This window comes from Styela clava, chromosome 3, assembly GCF_964204865.1.
Source record: "Styela clava chromosome 3, kaStyClav1.hap1.2, whole genome shotgun sequence".
Lineage (NCBI taxonomy): Eukaryota > Metazoa > Chordata > Ascidiacea > Stolidobranchia > Styelidae > Styela > Styela clava.
This window is the reverse complement of record NC_135252.1, coordinates 7,200,955-7,216,526: the sequence shown is the minus strand read 5'-3', so window position 1 is coordinate 7,216,526 and position 15,572 is coordinate 7,200,955. Positions and strand designations below refer to the sequence as shown.

Here is a 15,572-nt window from a genome sequence, read left to right as displayed (position 1 = left end):
ATAATATTGAAATATATTATCATACATCTGAATTTGTTGATATATCAGGTACAGTAAATTGACAAAAAATATAGAAATTTTTTTTATATATTTCAACACCAAAATATTTCTTGTTTCTTCACACATTTTAACATAAATCCTAATAATTTAATTTTTAGTTCATTACGCTGGGAACCATCAAAGAAAGATTCAGGAAAAGCAAAAATAGATATTTCATCTATTAAAGAGGTTTGTCTATTTAAATTTATCAATTAATTGCGATAGTGATCAATCACAAATTGATTATTCTGCAAATTTCTAATCATTTCATAATTTTCAGAAGCCTTCTGAAATTGATAATTGCATATACAGTATAAATTTAATAGGTCTGTATTTTACAAGTGAATTGAATTTTTATTGACAAGTTTTGCATATTGCATAATACCGTGGTTTAAAAAATCAATTTCGTTATGAAGATGTATTCACATATTTCTCTTGGAGGAGGGGAAAGAGAGATAAGACGACGTAGGTAATCATATGGTGATGGAGTTCAACAATCCTCTTGCACATAATTATAATTATCATATAGATTCAAATCGGATGTCTCAAAAATGTCGTGCCTCACATGTTCCATGTGTCCCACTTGTCCCAGGGCAACGTGGAACAAGTGGGACACGTCACTTTCTAAGCACGGAATTCAAATCTGCCAATTCATACAAGATAATCGTTGGTGTGATTGCAGGCGTGTTCCGGATACTTAGACTTAGATATAGTCTATACAAATCCAAATAAAATTTCGATTTCATGAACAGATATTTTTCTCATTCTAGGTTCGTCCAGGAAAAGCGACAGAATTATTTTTATCATCTGATATATCATCACATTTCCCAGAAGAATGTGCTTTCTCTATTATTTACTCAGATTATAAAAATTTGGATCTTATTGCTGGATCAGTCGATGAAGCGAACATATGGATAACAGGTGAATTACTTGGTTTATTTGATTTTTTTTGTAGAAACTCGGTCATCCAAATTGGGAGATGTAAATAAATACATACATATTGCTTGTTATACCTAAATTTGCTTGCTAGTATTTTATTCAATATTCTATATTTTAATAAAAGATATTTTAGATTACCTATTATCCACTTTGGCCATAACTTTTTATGTGTATGTTATAAAATCGTAAAATATGCTATGAAATTTGTTATTCTGGTTTGAGTTCTCAATACAGGGAGCCTGATTTACTCGTATACAATGATATTTGTGATCATGATTTTTGAAGCAGTAGGCATATTGCATTTTTGAGTACACTTATTTTTAACTCATTATTGAATGAAATATTACCAATTACTAGATTGCTATTAGAATATTCTGGAACTTTTTTTAGTTTATTTTTTATTGGTGGTATCCGATGGCTATCTCAGATTTGCATGTGACTGTTGTCCGTGTTATGGTAACTAATGCTGATTTCATAGTGTTATCTTTTAGAAGCTTACTGGATATATTCAGGCAATTATTGCTATGCATTGCAAACTAAAAACACTTTAGAAAAGCTTTTCACGCAAATAGGTTGTTATTGCTGAATATTCACTCAAAATAGAAATATTAAAATTCAGGTTCGGTGGTTTCAGACCATGGATTATGGATTATTGCATAAAGAATATTTGAAATTTTAATTTTCATCTTCTTCACCTACGTTACTCTCAAACTTGTTCAAACATAACTGTGTCACTCGCTGAAAACATGCCCAACTGGTTGCCCCAAATCACATAGATGCTATCTTGATATCTCTCAACGATAATCATTTGAAATGTTGTCTGTCAGTCTTGCTGTAGATTTACCACCTACACCTGTGTTTTGTACATTAGACTTGATATATCCGTCAATTGCTTTAATTCAATACAGGACACTTATCTGAGTTTTCTAGTGGATTCACTTATGTGCCTTGTTATTTTTAGGTTTACGTTGTCTGCTAGCTGGTCAAGATCCTGAAGAATTACAGACCCGTCCTGACACAAGAGATGTTTGGTTGAGTTCTGTGTTTGAATCTGCTGATATCAATGGAGATGGTTATTTAGATGAAGAAGAATCATTGGAACTGTTGAAGGTGGGAATTTTTTATGGCACCACAGTTTTATCGCTCTTGTTTTATTTGGGATAGAGTTTAAAAGATGGTTATAAATGGTATTTTTTCATTTATGAAAATACTCAAAAGTTACGTTTTTACAAAAATTTGACTCCCTTTTTAATGCATTTTGTGCTCTCTGAAGAATTCTGGTTTATTTGTTGGGATGTGGATGACAGCAGAGCTTTTGTGCTATTACATTACACTTTGAAAGATACATTCACACCTATTCTTGTTCCGATATTTTTCCATTGATTCTGTTTATCTTAGTTTGGATTGGATGACTTAGAAGGTGATGTGATAACATAATCTAACCTCTAACTTATCCTACTCTAAAATACAATGGACAGAAAAAAGCTGGTCAGATAATTGGTGATTGCGCAATTACAAAAAAGTACCCAGGACTCTATGCAAACAGCCCAAGATTAACAGATTTTGAAACAATTATTCCATTTCTTTTCGATTCAACATAGCTTATATAATTTATCTTAACAACCTTGAATACAATGAACAGAAAAAAAAAGAAAGCTTGTCAGATAATCAGTGATTATACAAAAACAAAATATTATCCAGGGCTTTAATGCCGACAGACCAAGATTAACATAATTCAAAATGATTATTCCTTGTCTTTTCGATTCAATAAACCTTACACAATTAATCTTGACAATCTTAAAAAAATGCACTGCACTTATTCTACCCCTAAATACAATGAACAGAAAAAAAAGCTGGTCAGATAATTAGTGATTACATGATAACAAAAAGTACCCAGGGCTCTATGCAAACGGCTCAAAATGAATAGAATTCAAAATAATTATTCCTTGTCTTTTGTCTTCATCATAGTTTATATAACTGATCTTAACAGTCTTAAAATAATAAGGTACTCCCGTAGTATTTGTACCAGGTTAGAGTTAGGCCATAATTTTATTTCGATTTTAGTTCTATTACGAGTTCGGGGACTGTCTGTGTTAGCCAAGTAGCCATAGGCTTTCGACCCTGTACACAACTTGATGTAAAGTAGCTGAACAAAATTGCATATTGGTCCATATTAGTACACAACTACACATACTTCTTGAGCGCCAATAATAAAGTATAAAATATTATATATATTTGAATCCTGCCAGCTTAAGCAGTTTTGAATTTATTGTTGACTCATATATTTAATCAAAATCAGTTCTAACTAACTCTCTGATAAGATCCTGTTGAAACTCATCAAGCAAATGCCTTCTGGATCGTTGCACTAACAATAATTGAAAATAGAATTTTTATCTGCTTAACTTAGACTCATTTAAACATAACTATGTCATATTTTGAAAACGGGCTCAACTGGTTGATTTAGATTTCATAAATGCTGATTGATATATCTTATTAATAATCATTTTACATTTTACAAATCCAGGACTATTTTATTTAGAATATTCGCATCTGTTCACTGTACCATGTTTGATGTTAAAACATTAAGTTGCATGCCAAATTTAAAAAAAGTGAATCATATTTGTTACATCATTTATAATTAGATGAATTTATTCGGGCACTGCTCATTATTTCTTCAAATTATTACAAGCAGACATTTTAAATAATAAATATTCTATAATAATATTATAGTATTCAAAAATCGCAACATTTTCAACATCTGTCATCTTATGTGAATTCAAAGCCTATGTGTGTAATAGGTTGATAATATGATCATTATTTATGCGCACACGTGCAAAACAGAACACTTAGGTGATTACTGTGCTTGCAAACATACTAATGATGTAGGAAGACGCAGCTGTTCATAAAATCTGTGAAATACCAGTTCAGCTTTTCCTTATGTAATATTTAAAATATCAACAACATAATGGGACTGGTATACCGCGAATTCAACCAAAACTGAGTGATTTATTATTCAGAATACATTTTGAAATAATATTTCCTGAATATGGAATAATTTAGTTTATTTTTATATTAGCCGCTAATTAGGGAACATTCACAAATCATTATATGTTACAGAGGTTGAATTGAATGAGAATTGTGAATATTCAGCCGATCTCATTCAGTTCACTTTGGATGTTGCAGTTAAAATAAAAAGGATTGTAAATGTTGCTATATATCATTGAGACCAAAGTCTTAGTGTTAAAACAAGTTGACTGGTTCTTTTGACCCTTGACCCCAGAATAATACTTCCTATAATTTACTTTCGCCAAATTTTTTATGCTGATTCGAGAGTGTTTTTTTATTTTGTGTCTACAAACTGTTTTACATGTTTCATAACAATCTCTTTGAGCCTAATTTCGAAATACCTAAAGGAAATCTAATTTGTCTTTTTGGCACTAATTTTTGATTACTGCAACTAAATTTAAAACCAAGTTGAATTATTTGATTTACTCTGGAAAATGTTCATATTTTCTACTGTTCATACAATTTCTTTGTCTCCTTTTTCAGAGATTAAGTGACGGAATAAGAGAAACTCGAATCAAACAAAAACTCACAGAATTTTTAAGATTCAAAGACAGAGATCGGACAAGACTTACGAAAGATGAATTTGTTGAATTGTTCAAGGTAATATTACAACTTTTAATTACAAGCGTCCAAATCAGGATGTTGAGATGGAGAAAAGTTTGTCTGATCTTTTTAAGAATTTCAACTCCATATTAGGGCAGTTTTAAAGTAATCAGGGAAATTTAGAAAATTGATTGCATTGAATGCCAGTGAAAAATTCCAAAATAACCATTTTTAGAGGAACTTTCCCAAACAATAAAAAAAATCCATTTTTTAACTGATCTATAATAAATAGAGAAATTCTATATATGCGCACTATTCAATGGGAATAGTATATGCAAGTAGCAATAAAGTTATATTGATATTTCATTAAATATGACCATTCAATTAAGCTGTCATAAGATTTCATTAAAATTTGTGTGTTTTTTTCAAATCTTGGGTAATTGAAAACAATTTCTAATAAAAAATTCATCAGTTTTTTATTAAAATATTATTTTGTCAGAGTTTACTGAGGTTAATGAAATTCTAAATTTAGGTCTATTAAATGGTTACGCAATGTTCTAAAATTTTAGTTACAATTCACATATATGGCTAAGAAAAATCAATACAACCGCAATATATGCCGGTCACATTATTTTCAGTTTGAATGTTTACACGATATTATTGATTAACAGGACGTGACAACAAGGCCAGAAATCTACTTTTTGTTGGCGAGACATGCAAGCAAAGACGACAGGCTGTCAGTCGATGATCTAATGCTGTTTTTGGAATCAGACCAAGGTGATACACATGAATAGGGGTATCTAGGGTCTCCCTTTTGAACATTTAGCCCCAGACAATCGTACTTTATTAAAATAAACCGATAACAAAAAAACGAAAAACGATAAAACAATGTCTAGTTTTTCCTCTTTGCTGTAATATCGTATTCAGGGATGGCCATTTCCGAATACCAAACTATTCTGAATACATTCTAAAATAATGTTTTCGAATCTGGAATTCCGAATACATTCTAAAATCGAAAATAACTCATTTTTGTTTTAGTTGATTAAAACCCAGTAAATTAGGAAATAAGCTTCAATAGAAATATCAGAATGAAGCCACAGACCAACAGTATATGTACACAAAGTAATTGATAGTTTATAGCTATTAATAAAAAATAATAGCAACTTGTGACACAGTCAGTTTATTAAAATATTCACTTTGTACAAATGACCCTATGAAAAGATAGCCAAGGAGTTGTCTAACGCTTTCTATCATTGGTACCATGATATTACGATAATAGTCGAGTCTATTGACAAAAATACCACTTGTATTCAGATAATTGTGTATATTTTCTGAGAGTAATAAAATTTATTGGCAACAACAATCGAAAATCCATTGTGCCTTTGAAAATTCTAATATTTAAGCCTAGAGTATTCTACTACCTACCAGTATATTTGTATATAAATTTATGTGAACCATATTGTTATTATGTGTAACATATTGTTGTGTTTGTAGTTAGAAATAAATTAGTAGAGAATAGATGACCACCACTGCCAGCGTGCAGCCAGGATTTTCGAAATCGGAAATTCTCATTGCCGCCTGTAATGCCAACCGCGATTCCGCGCTCGTTAAAACAGCCGTCTTCTTGTCAGCGTATAATGATCATTCTGTTTTGTAAAATATTCAATCCATGACAACTACGAGATTCTAAAATATCTATATATATTAATTTAATGTGTCCAACATAACTCGCGGTTGCTTCTTCTTACGTCAAAAAAAACATTACTATTCGTTCCACGGCAATCTGTGACCTAAAATTACGAGATAAACTGCCTGATGTATTTAATTTAAATACGCATTTTTGCAATCTTGACAACTCGTTATCGCCGTTAGAAAAATCTCAAATAATTATATAAAATCCTGTTAAGTGTAGAGAATAATTCATTTCATACAATGAATATACATATAAAGTTTAGCAGTAAATTTAAACTACATATTCATCGCCGCGATTATGCCACCTGTTAAAAGAGTCGACTTTTACAACAAATAATATAACAACGAATATATATTTTTCTGTTGTGCAAAGTGATGATTTCGTGACCGACACGGGCATATTTAAAATGTCTTGCTCTTATTAATTTAATTGTCTTCAATTTAACCTGCGGTTGCGTCGACAAAATAAAATCCTCACCACTCTTATATACCATTGCAATCCGCGGCCATAAAAATAAAAACGTGAGGTAAACTGTCCGATTAAATATTGTTTTATCCGTATTTTGCGAATTCGGCAAATATTTAGATGTACTTGTTAACAGTGACTCCGCTCGATCGAAATGCTCAAAGTAAAATATCTCAGAGTAAAATTTATTTCATCACAATAAAATTGATTGAATATACTTTAGATTAATTATATTATATGCATCCTCACAACCAGAGAAAAAGTCGCGTTTCAAACCTTGTATCATGTTAACCCGAAAATATTCGACGGCAATTTAAAGTAATGGATAATCAGGCAAATCCCGCCCTCAATTCGTGACGATATGTTTCTAAACGCCGACCAATCATAATGTGTGCCAGAGGCACACGAAATTTTGCAATTTTCACTGCCTAGAAAAGCGTTTTTCAAATTTTCGCGGGCTTCAATAAAACTTATGTTGTTTACGGTTTTATTTTCAGTATTTTAAATTGCCGCTTTTCAATCAAAAAGTTGCGTTGTCTTTAGAAACTCGCCGCCGATGAGCGTATTTACCAGATTCACAATTCCGTGCCGAACAAAAATAAAATAAATGTTATCGTTATCGTGGAACAAATTAGTGGAAAATTTTTGGTTTAGATAAAATAACACAATCGTAAAGGCGTTTACGGGCCTAAATAACACGTTACGCTGATGAGTGATGAAAACAATCACGCGCAAGTTTCTATCGAGAATGTTTTCATTCAACGGAAACGTCTTGAAAGCGGCGTCGAAAATGTGTGACGTCACACAAATATCCGATATTCTTATGAACGTGAATTCCGATATTCGAATGACGAGATATTCGAATACATTCGAATACTTTATTCGAATTGGCCATCCCTGATCGTATTCCTATAGTGCTAATTTCTGTGTTGAATATCATACAAGTCAGAATATTTATTTGACATTCCATAATCTAATTTATTATTTAAGCATGTATTTGAAATTGTAAAATATTTGATTTTGTCAATCTCTGGGTGTTTTTGTTATCATTATCTAATCTTCTGAATAATTATTATAGCATTCACTTCTACAATTTCATTTTCATTTTCGTAGTATCTCTAGGTTAAGGCCAAAACCTAATAATCTATTATTAGGAATATATTCTAAAATAAAATTTCCGGATATAGAATATCGATTATATTCTAAATTGGGTCATGTTCAACAAAGAAATGCAGGAAGTTATTAATAAGATGATCAGTGATCTTTTAGGTTTCAGAAGGTCGATTATGATCATACTCATCACTGTGAAATGATAAGATTTTAAATGAAATTATTTTCAATTCAAGTATTCCACACATTAATATTAATTGATTTTGAGACATTCCTGAATAATCAACATTTCTGTTCCGACGGAATTTTTCTCCAATTTTGATTTTCTGATTTTAGGCCTAACTGATGTTACGAAAGAGGTGTGTTTGGACCTGATTGAACGATACGAACCTTCATTAGAATTGAAAGCAATTCCTGCATTTGGTATCGATGGATTTACCAAATATCTAATGTCCCGAGAATGCAATATATTCGATCCTGCCCATGCAAAAGTAAGTTCATTTTTATGTAGCGGTGATGGCGCTTTGAATTAGTTTTATTTTTTTCTCGTTTTCCTGTTCTTTTCTCTTTTCTCCACTCTTTATTACGCCATCTTCGCCCCATCCCACCTTCTCCACTCTTATTCCTTATTTTGTCTCCTTCCATTTTTTTCTCATTACTTCTCATCTCTCTCCAACCCTCCTCCCCTTTTCAAGTTCTCTCATCCCTTCTATTCTTTATTTTGTGTTCATTTCTTTACCTTTTTTTTAATTCCTACCACTTCTTCTTATTCGAACCTTGCATTTCAGTTCACACTTACATATTAAACCTTATTTTCCAATGGTCCTGACTCCTGTGCGACCTTTGTTATCCCTCACAAATAATGTCATATCTCTTTGTTCAAACGTGCGAGGAACTTCACTCAAGTATCATTGGAAACTTTATCATTTCTGTATGTATAAGGCCAAGAAAAGTCAATAAAGTATTGAACCCCCCGACTGGACTGGCGGGTGGATGCACCCGAACCCCTGTTGAAAACCACTAATCTAAGCTTTAATAGCGTCACTATCTTCCTGCAGGTTTGTCAAGACATGACTCAACCTCTCTCACATTATTATATTGCTTCGTCTCATAACACCTACCTCATGGAAGACCAACTTTCTGGTCCGAGCAATGTCGGTGCCTACATTCGTGCATTGTTAAGGTATGGAAAATTTGTTGCTTTTTGGAAAATTTCATCGAAATTGATCTTGGGTCAATAGAATTGATTTTATAGGAAAATTTGAAATAGATTTTTATATATCGGTAGTAGAATATAGTCAATCATTCGTGATATGGATTCAAAATTCCATATTTTATGTAATATGTAAAAATGTGGGTCACATACTCTATTGGGCACTATATAATTGTTTTTACATAAAATTATCCTAAACTTATTTATATATATTCCCCCAGTCGATAATACAAAATACTTGATCAACATAAAAATTACAGTTTGAGTTGAATCTACATTTGCCTTTATATTACACACCCAAGTATGAGCCACTATTATAGAGTGGACTACAGTGTTGCCTTATCCATGGATCATGTTTGAAAGGAGCGCTTTCTTTGGGCTTCTGCCTGTTCCCAGTTCATGGATTCGAGATAAATAATTCATCATGTTTCTCACTCAGTATTTTGCATTCAAACCTTTCACAATGAAATATACATTATTTTTGTGTCAAAATCATGTTTGATCTGACAATAAATAATAGATAAACCTGTCACCTGTCAAAAGAATATAGAAAAATTCATTTGAAAAATTTGTTTAAAAGAGGACGAAATGTCACTGATTGTCATTCGTTTTATCAAATGTGATACCATTACATAAGAGATCCCTACAGATTCTTTTTCCATTACAAAAAGGATTGCTGATTGAAGAGAGCTAGATTTGTTTGATAGTGACATCATAATATCATAATCAGGGTTGTCCAAAACGAATCAAACATTTGAATAGATCAAAATTCAATATCTCAAATTCTTGAGTTTATGGATAATTATCAATAGTTTCATTTTGCAAATTATCACTTCAAGCAATTGGCGTGTTACAACCAATCAAACCAGGTTTAATCTTAACTTTCTCTCTTTCCAAAATTTGATACTTGTGTAAAATTACATGTGTAATTTATTTGAATATTAAATCTTATTCAGAATAACTATTCAATATTGTGTTTTCAAAAATATTATTTTGAATGCGTATGAAATAGCAGGTTATTTATTTGTGCACCAATAAAGCGCACAACCTGATAACCCTGACCTGGTACGCATACTATGTTCAGGTTGTGTGCCATCTTGGTGCACATACTTCGGGAGCACTTTTATTTTTGCCAACTCTGATCTTACCAATAAAGGTTAAGTCTTCTATTTAATGATGTTATATTCCTATGTCATAACCTCCTGTTACACCATTGACTCAAGCCTTAAACTACCTAAATGGGTCCAAATTCTTTCATGTTGTTGGTTTATATTTATGACCTGTGGCCTCTATAATATCTTCCTGTCATTTAAGCTGAACGTGAAATGACTGAGTAATCGTCATTCATCTTATGATAAACAAACATGCGTTTGTTCTTTTCTCCACTCGTGTATAAGTTTTAAGTAAGGCTATTAGCCTTGGTGATTACAGTGAATTTTATTCAAGCACATATCAATATGCTTGTATATGAGAAACTTGGTCAGTGAAGAACATCTATTATTAGATGAAAAATATGGGATGAACAAATTCAAATAATCTGCAATTCCGAATAATATTTGGAATATTGAATATATTCTTAATTGACTCGTGTTTAACGAGGATCACATAGAAGTCAATGTATATCAATGAGTTTGGAAATTCAGGAAATATAATATAAGGAAAGATTGGTTGTCAAAATTTTAAATCTATTGCAATTAAATGAAGACTTTTTTGGGTGATATATTTCACATAAACTACTCAAAAATAAACTTTTTTTGAACAAAACTATTCTAACTAACGATTCTAAACACTTGCCATAGGGTTCAAATCAGATTTTTTGCCCAATTTCTATTTTGTAATAATATATTAGGCATATTCCAAATTGTTCCTTTCATCCAAAAGTTATTTCGGTTGTATCTGAAAGCATTTTGGTAATGAAATAAGATTGATGTGTTTTTTGGAGCAAAAGTTTTATTTCAACCCGATAGGATATTTAACGAACAAGTTATTTTGTTTTCATTTATTCAATGATATTGATGTCGCGCCATCGTTCTGAGCAATGCTTAATACAAGCATTCAGGGATATATATAAATATATATATAAGAAGCTACTACTTTTGGAATAAACTGAATCTTTCTGGTTCTGCATTGCTTACTCTATTAGACGCTCCGGAAGTATCCATACCAAGAGGACGCACAACCTGAACAATCCTTACCTGGTACTCATACTATGTTCAGGTTGTGCGCCATCTCGGTACTAATGCTTCGGGAGCATCCTCAATTTAATACTCTCTGGGTGAGACAAATTGACATTAGGTTGGCCTGCACCCAGCAGACTATGCCATCATGCCGGTGTTCGAATTTGAACAGATCCCAAGCTCATCACATTATATTAATTTATCTGTTTTTATTTTATTCAATTTAAATGTCAGTTTTGTTGTTGTACCAAGTTGATGGCATTTTTGAAACTGCATAATATAATTTCTACAATACTGTTTCAGGTGCTGCAGATGTATTGAATTAGATTGTTGGGATGGACCAGAAGGAAGACCTGTCATAAAGCATGGTCATACACAATCCAACAGGTTAGTTTGCATATTGGAAGTTTTATAGTTTTTTGCTTATCAATACAATATTTTGAATGTGACAGTGTGGATACAAGTCCCTAAAATCAGGAGTTAGCAGTGTGAAGGGTCATCGGAATCTCCTATTCTATGCATTTACATTTATTTGCTCAAATATGACCCAATTTTAAATATATTGGATACTATCCGAAAATTAAAATAGTATAGATTATCAATTTTGGACATCTTTACATATGTTTATCTGATCACTTTTAAGTCTCATTTCCAAAAATTTAACATTTGTTTTTCACAGCATAAGTTTCGAGCAGACAATCGAAGCGATTAAAGAATGCAGTTTCAAAAATTCTCCGTATCCTGTCATACTCTGCATTGAAAACCACTGTTCAATAGAGCAACAAAAAGTAATGGCCTCTGTCCTGAAATCTATCCTCGGTGACCAAATATATACAGCGGTAATACTGCATTTTGTTATCATAGTTATTGTATATGTACAGTGTGGTATTATGAATGTCTGTTGTACAGTTTGGTTATCACCGCCATCTTGATTTATTGAATGATTTGATTTATTGAGTGTCTTGCAACACAAGATTTTTGCTGTTATGCTTCATCTGATCTAATTTATAGCCATTTGGACCCTTGATACAGTAACCTTGCAGCCAATGTATCACTGACACTGACACTTAAAGAAACGTTATTTGTTGCAGGCTACTGCAATCAATCATAATAATGATTTGTGCCTATTGTTGCAGCGAAAATTGCAAAAAAAGAGAAAAACAAAATCTTCGGCAATTTGAATTCCTAAAAAGCACATTTTCTAGTTGAAATAATAGATTCCCAGATTTTGTGAAACTGAATTTTTTGAACATAAATAGCTTCATTGTTACTTCCAGAGATGTTCACTGTCTAATTCTGTCCAAATGTGTTTGAATCTTGTTAGAATGCAATTCCAGACCATGAAATATTTTGGTATGGAAAATTTGCTTGAAGCAAAGTTATGCTCACTTCGATGTAAAGCAAAAAAGTAACAGGCACGTACTTAGACGCTAAAAGCTACAGAAATATATAGATGTATCACAGTGCATTTTTCAGTACCAGATCTTGATTAAAGCAGTTAAGTCGATACGTACCAGAAAACGGTTTGTAAATTCAACATAACATAACAAGACTAAGTAAATATGGAAGATCTGATCTGGTTTGTGTGTTAGTGTAGATATTCATCTTTTTATTCATGTTTCTTTTTTTTCAGCCACCTACAAGTGATACAGACTATCTTCCTTCTCCTGATTCGCTGAAGAATAAATTTTTGATAAAAGGAAAAAAACTTCCTCCTGACTTGGAAGGAGATGAAGGTGAAGTCAGTGGTGAAGATGAAGGAGCTGAAATAAATGAAAAGGTATAAGACGAAGATTTTTTAAAGAAATAAATTTATCAGAAGCACAACAACGCAAGGGCTTGAAACTAGTTAGCTTCTGGGTAGCATTTGAGCCCCCAGTTGTTGCGTTGAAACCGCTTTTCGCATAAGGACTACAAGTCTTGACAGTCTTTGGAAGGGGTTCATGAAAGGTTGAGAACCACTGTACTAGAGTCTTTAGAACAGGGGTGTGCAACAAACGGATCACAGGCTACAAGTGACTACAACTTGGCCCACAAAAGCCGTTTAGTGTGGCTCTTGTCAACACTCTGATTTTTTCCCCATCAAGCATAAATCCCAATCTGACAGTTTGTTAAAAAGGCACTCGCATGGGTAAAAATACGTAATGATTTTTGCTCTTGTCCCTGCGTTAAATCTTTCACCTTTTTGCCCGGTGCCTCTATTATCAGAAGGATAGCGATAGTCGCATTCGTTTCTCTTGTCTTTCTTGTGGTGCTGTGATTTTGGCAATTTTTTTGGGTGGCCCAGCTAGATATGTCTGAAGTTGGTTATATGGTCCACCGACACAAAATGTTGCATACACCTGCTCTAGACCAATTATCGATTTATTTCCACCTGATGTAAGAGATAGCAAAATTGTTGAATCTTAGTTTTTAGCCTTGTTCAGTGCAAAAATATAAAACTTTTTCCGAAGATGTACTAACTCATACACTCATTTTTAGGTTCCGCCATCACCTGTAAAATCACCATTTTCTATCGGACCTGGAATTTTATTGAGTAGGAAGAGAATAGAAGAAGATGAAGAAGAAGAAATCAAACCCAAACAAAAATTATGTCGAGAACTTTCTGATCTTGTGTCTTTGTGTGTCAGTGTTCGAATGTCTGACAATGATTTATTATTTGTTCACAGTAAATCAAGGAAGTAAGTCATTTTATATGATATCTTTTCGATCTGATTGTTGAAAAAATACAACTGAATTATTATACATGGATAGGATTTTTTAGGATGAGTGTTAGGTATAACAGACAACATGCATGCTAGCATCATTCGACATCATACAAGATGTCATGTCATTCAAGATGTCATGATTGTTAAGTGTAACAGGCAACATACATACATGCTGGAATCATTCGATAGTTCTGAGAGAACCTATATATAATATCTTCCTGAAAGACTATTAAACTAGATAGACATATGTCTTTATGGTATTTTCGTCTCCCATTTACTTGGGATAAATGTGAAATCTCATACTATTTTCTCAATCATAGCACAATATTAACTAAATTGTGTACATTTATTTACTCCAAGAATCTATTGTTAGGTGCTGAGTGTTCAACCCTAGAATTAAAACTTGAAGACACAATTTATATTTTAACAATTGGCTGTTTTCTTTGCTAGGGGATTTGTCATTTTAAATTGTAGAGCAATTGTTCCCCACATTGATGCATTCCTTCCTTAGCCTATCTTTAAGCTCCTAATCCTTCCCCTACTGTACATGAAACTCATTTATTTGCATTTTTTATTCAATCTTTATCGGAACATTAGCTTGCGATACATGTAACTATCCTACATGGGGAGAAATTCCTTCCTGAACGGAAAACATTGTTGTAGAGAAACATATATCTTATTGAAATGTGACTTGCTTGTATTCCTTATCCAGGTGTTCCCAAACTTTTTAAACTCTGGACACATTTATACTAGGAAAAGTTTTATTTTATTAACATAGTATCAAAAGCACCAATGTGATAGGTGAGCTTGTTTTTATGCACTCCGGCAATTTTAAGGCTGATTGGCCGATAACCAGTATACAGAATGTAGAAATTAGTTCGAAAAAAATGGATTTCTTTGGTATAGGTAGCTGTGAAAAACCGACACTGGGTATGGAGCTTTATAATATGATAAAAGTCTGATAACACCTTAAAAAGTTAAAAAATATTTTATTCAACAGGTTCTATGAAATCACATCTATGCATGAAAGAACAGCAACTCAACTCTCTAATAATTCACCAGAAGAATTTGTCAACTTCAATAAAAAGTAAAATTTATTTCTGTTTCTCACTACTTTTCTTATTCACTGCACACTTTCTCAATAATAATCGCATTAGGTTCATGAAGTGTATTTCTCTTCACAATCACATGGCCAAAATATCCTCAGTCTCTAAAGTATTGCCGTCTTAATTTTTTTTATATATTAAACCGAAGCATAGTTTATAACTTTTTATTAAATACAGTAGCATAAATGCCCAAAACAGTAGAATCAAACGCAATCTGCGACTTTGATTGCATCATTACTTTGCAGACTAACCCATACTTAACAATATTATCTGATCTGTGGCTTTTATATTCAATATTTATTGTATATATATATATATACTTTTCAGTGTTAATGCTGTTGTCCATATTTTCAGATTTCTTACCAGAGTTCATCCAAGTGCAGTACGTGTTGATTCAAGTAATTTCAATCCACAGGATTATTGGAATTGTGGAGTTCAAATTGCATCTCTCAATTATCAGACTCCAGGTATGCAATCCTTATTTGTTTTTTAAATTAGGTACTTGCACACCTT

The 15,572-nt window shown here is 32.4% G+C and overlaps 1 protein-coding gene across 2 annotated transcripts in view; it reads left to right on the top strand.

Annotated features, from left to right (window-relative positions):
* The window catches only part of LOC120342372 (inactive phospholipase C-like protein 1), a 52,855-nt gene that overhangs the window by 28,126 nt on the left and 9,157 nt on the right, over positions 1-15,572 (top strand). For both annotated transcript variants that reach the window (XM_039411180.2, XM_039411179.2), the window contains 13 exons: positions 159-228; positions 810-960; positions 1,940-2,088; positions 4,528-4,644; positions 5,259-5,364; positions 8,192-8,346; positions 8,914-9,038; positions 11,549-11,632; positions 11,925-12,084; positions 12,879-13,025; positions 13,727-13,926; positions 14,954-15,040; positions 15,414-15,526. In XM_039411180.2, the coding sequence (XP_039267114.2) occupies positions 159-228; positions 810-960; positions 1,940-2,088; positions 4,528-4,644; positions 5,259-5,364; positions 8,192-8,346; positions 8,914-9,038; positions 11,549-11,632; positions 11,925-12,084; positions 12,879-13,025; positions 13,727-13,926; positions 14,954-15,040; positions 15,414-15,526 (1,664 nt within the window). The remainder of the gene's footprint in view (positions 1-158; positions 229-809; positions 961-1,939; positions 2,089-4,527; positions 4,645-5,258; positions 5,365-8,191; positions 8,347-8,913; positions 9,039-11,548; positions 11,633-11,924; positions 12,085-12,878; positions 13,026-13,726; positions 13,927-14,953; positions 15,041-15,413; positions 15,527-15,572) is intronic.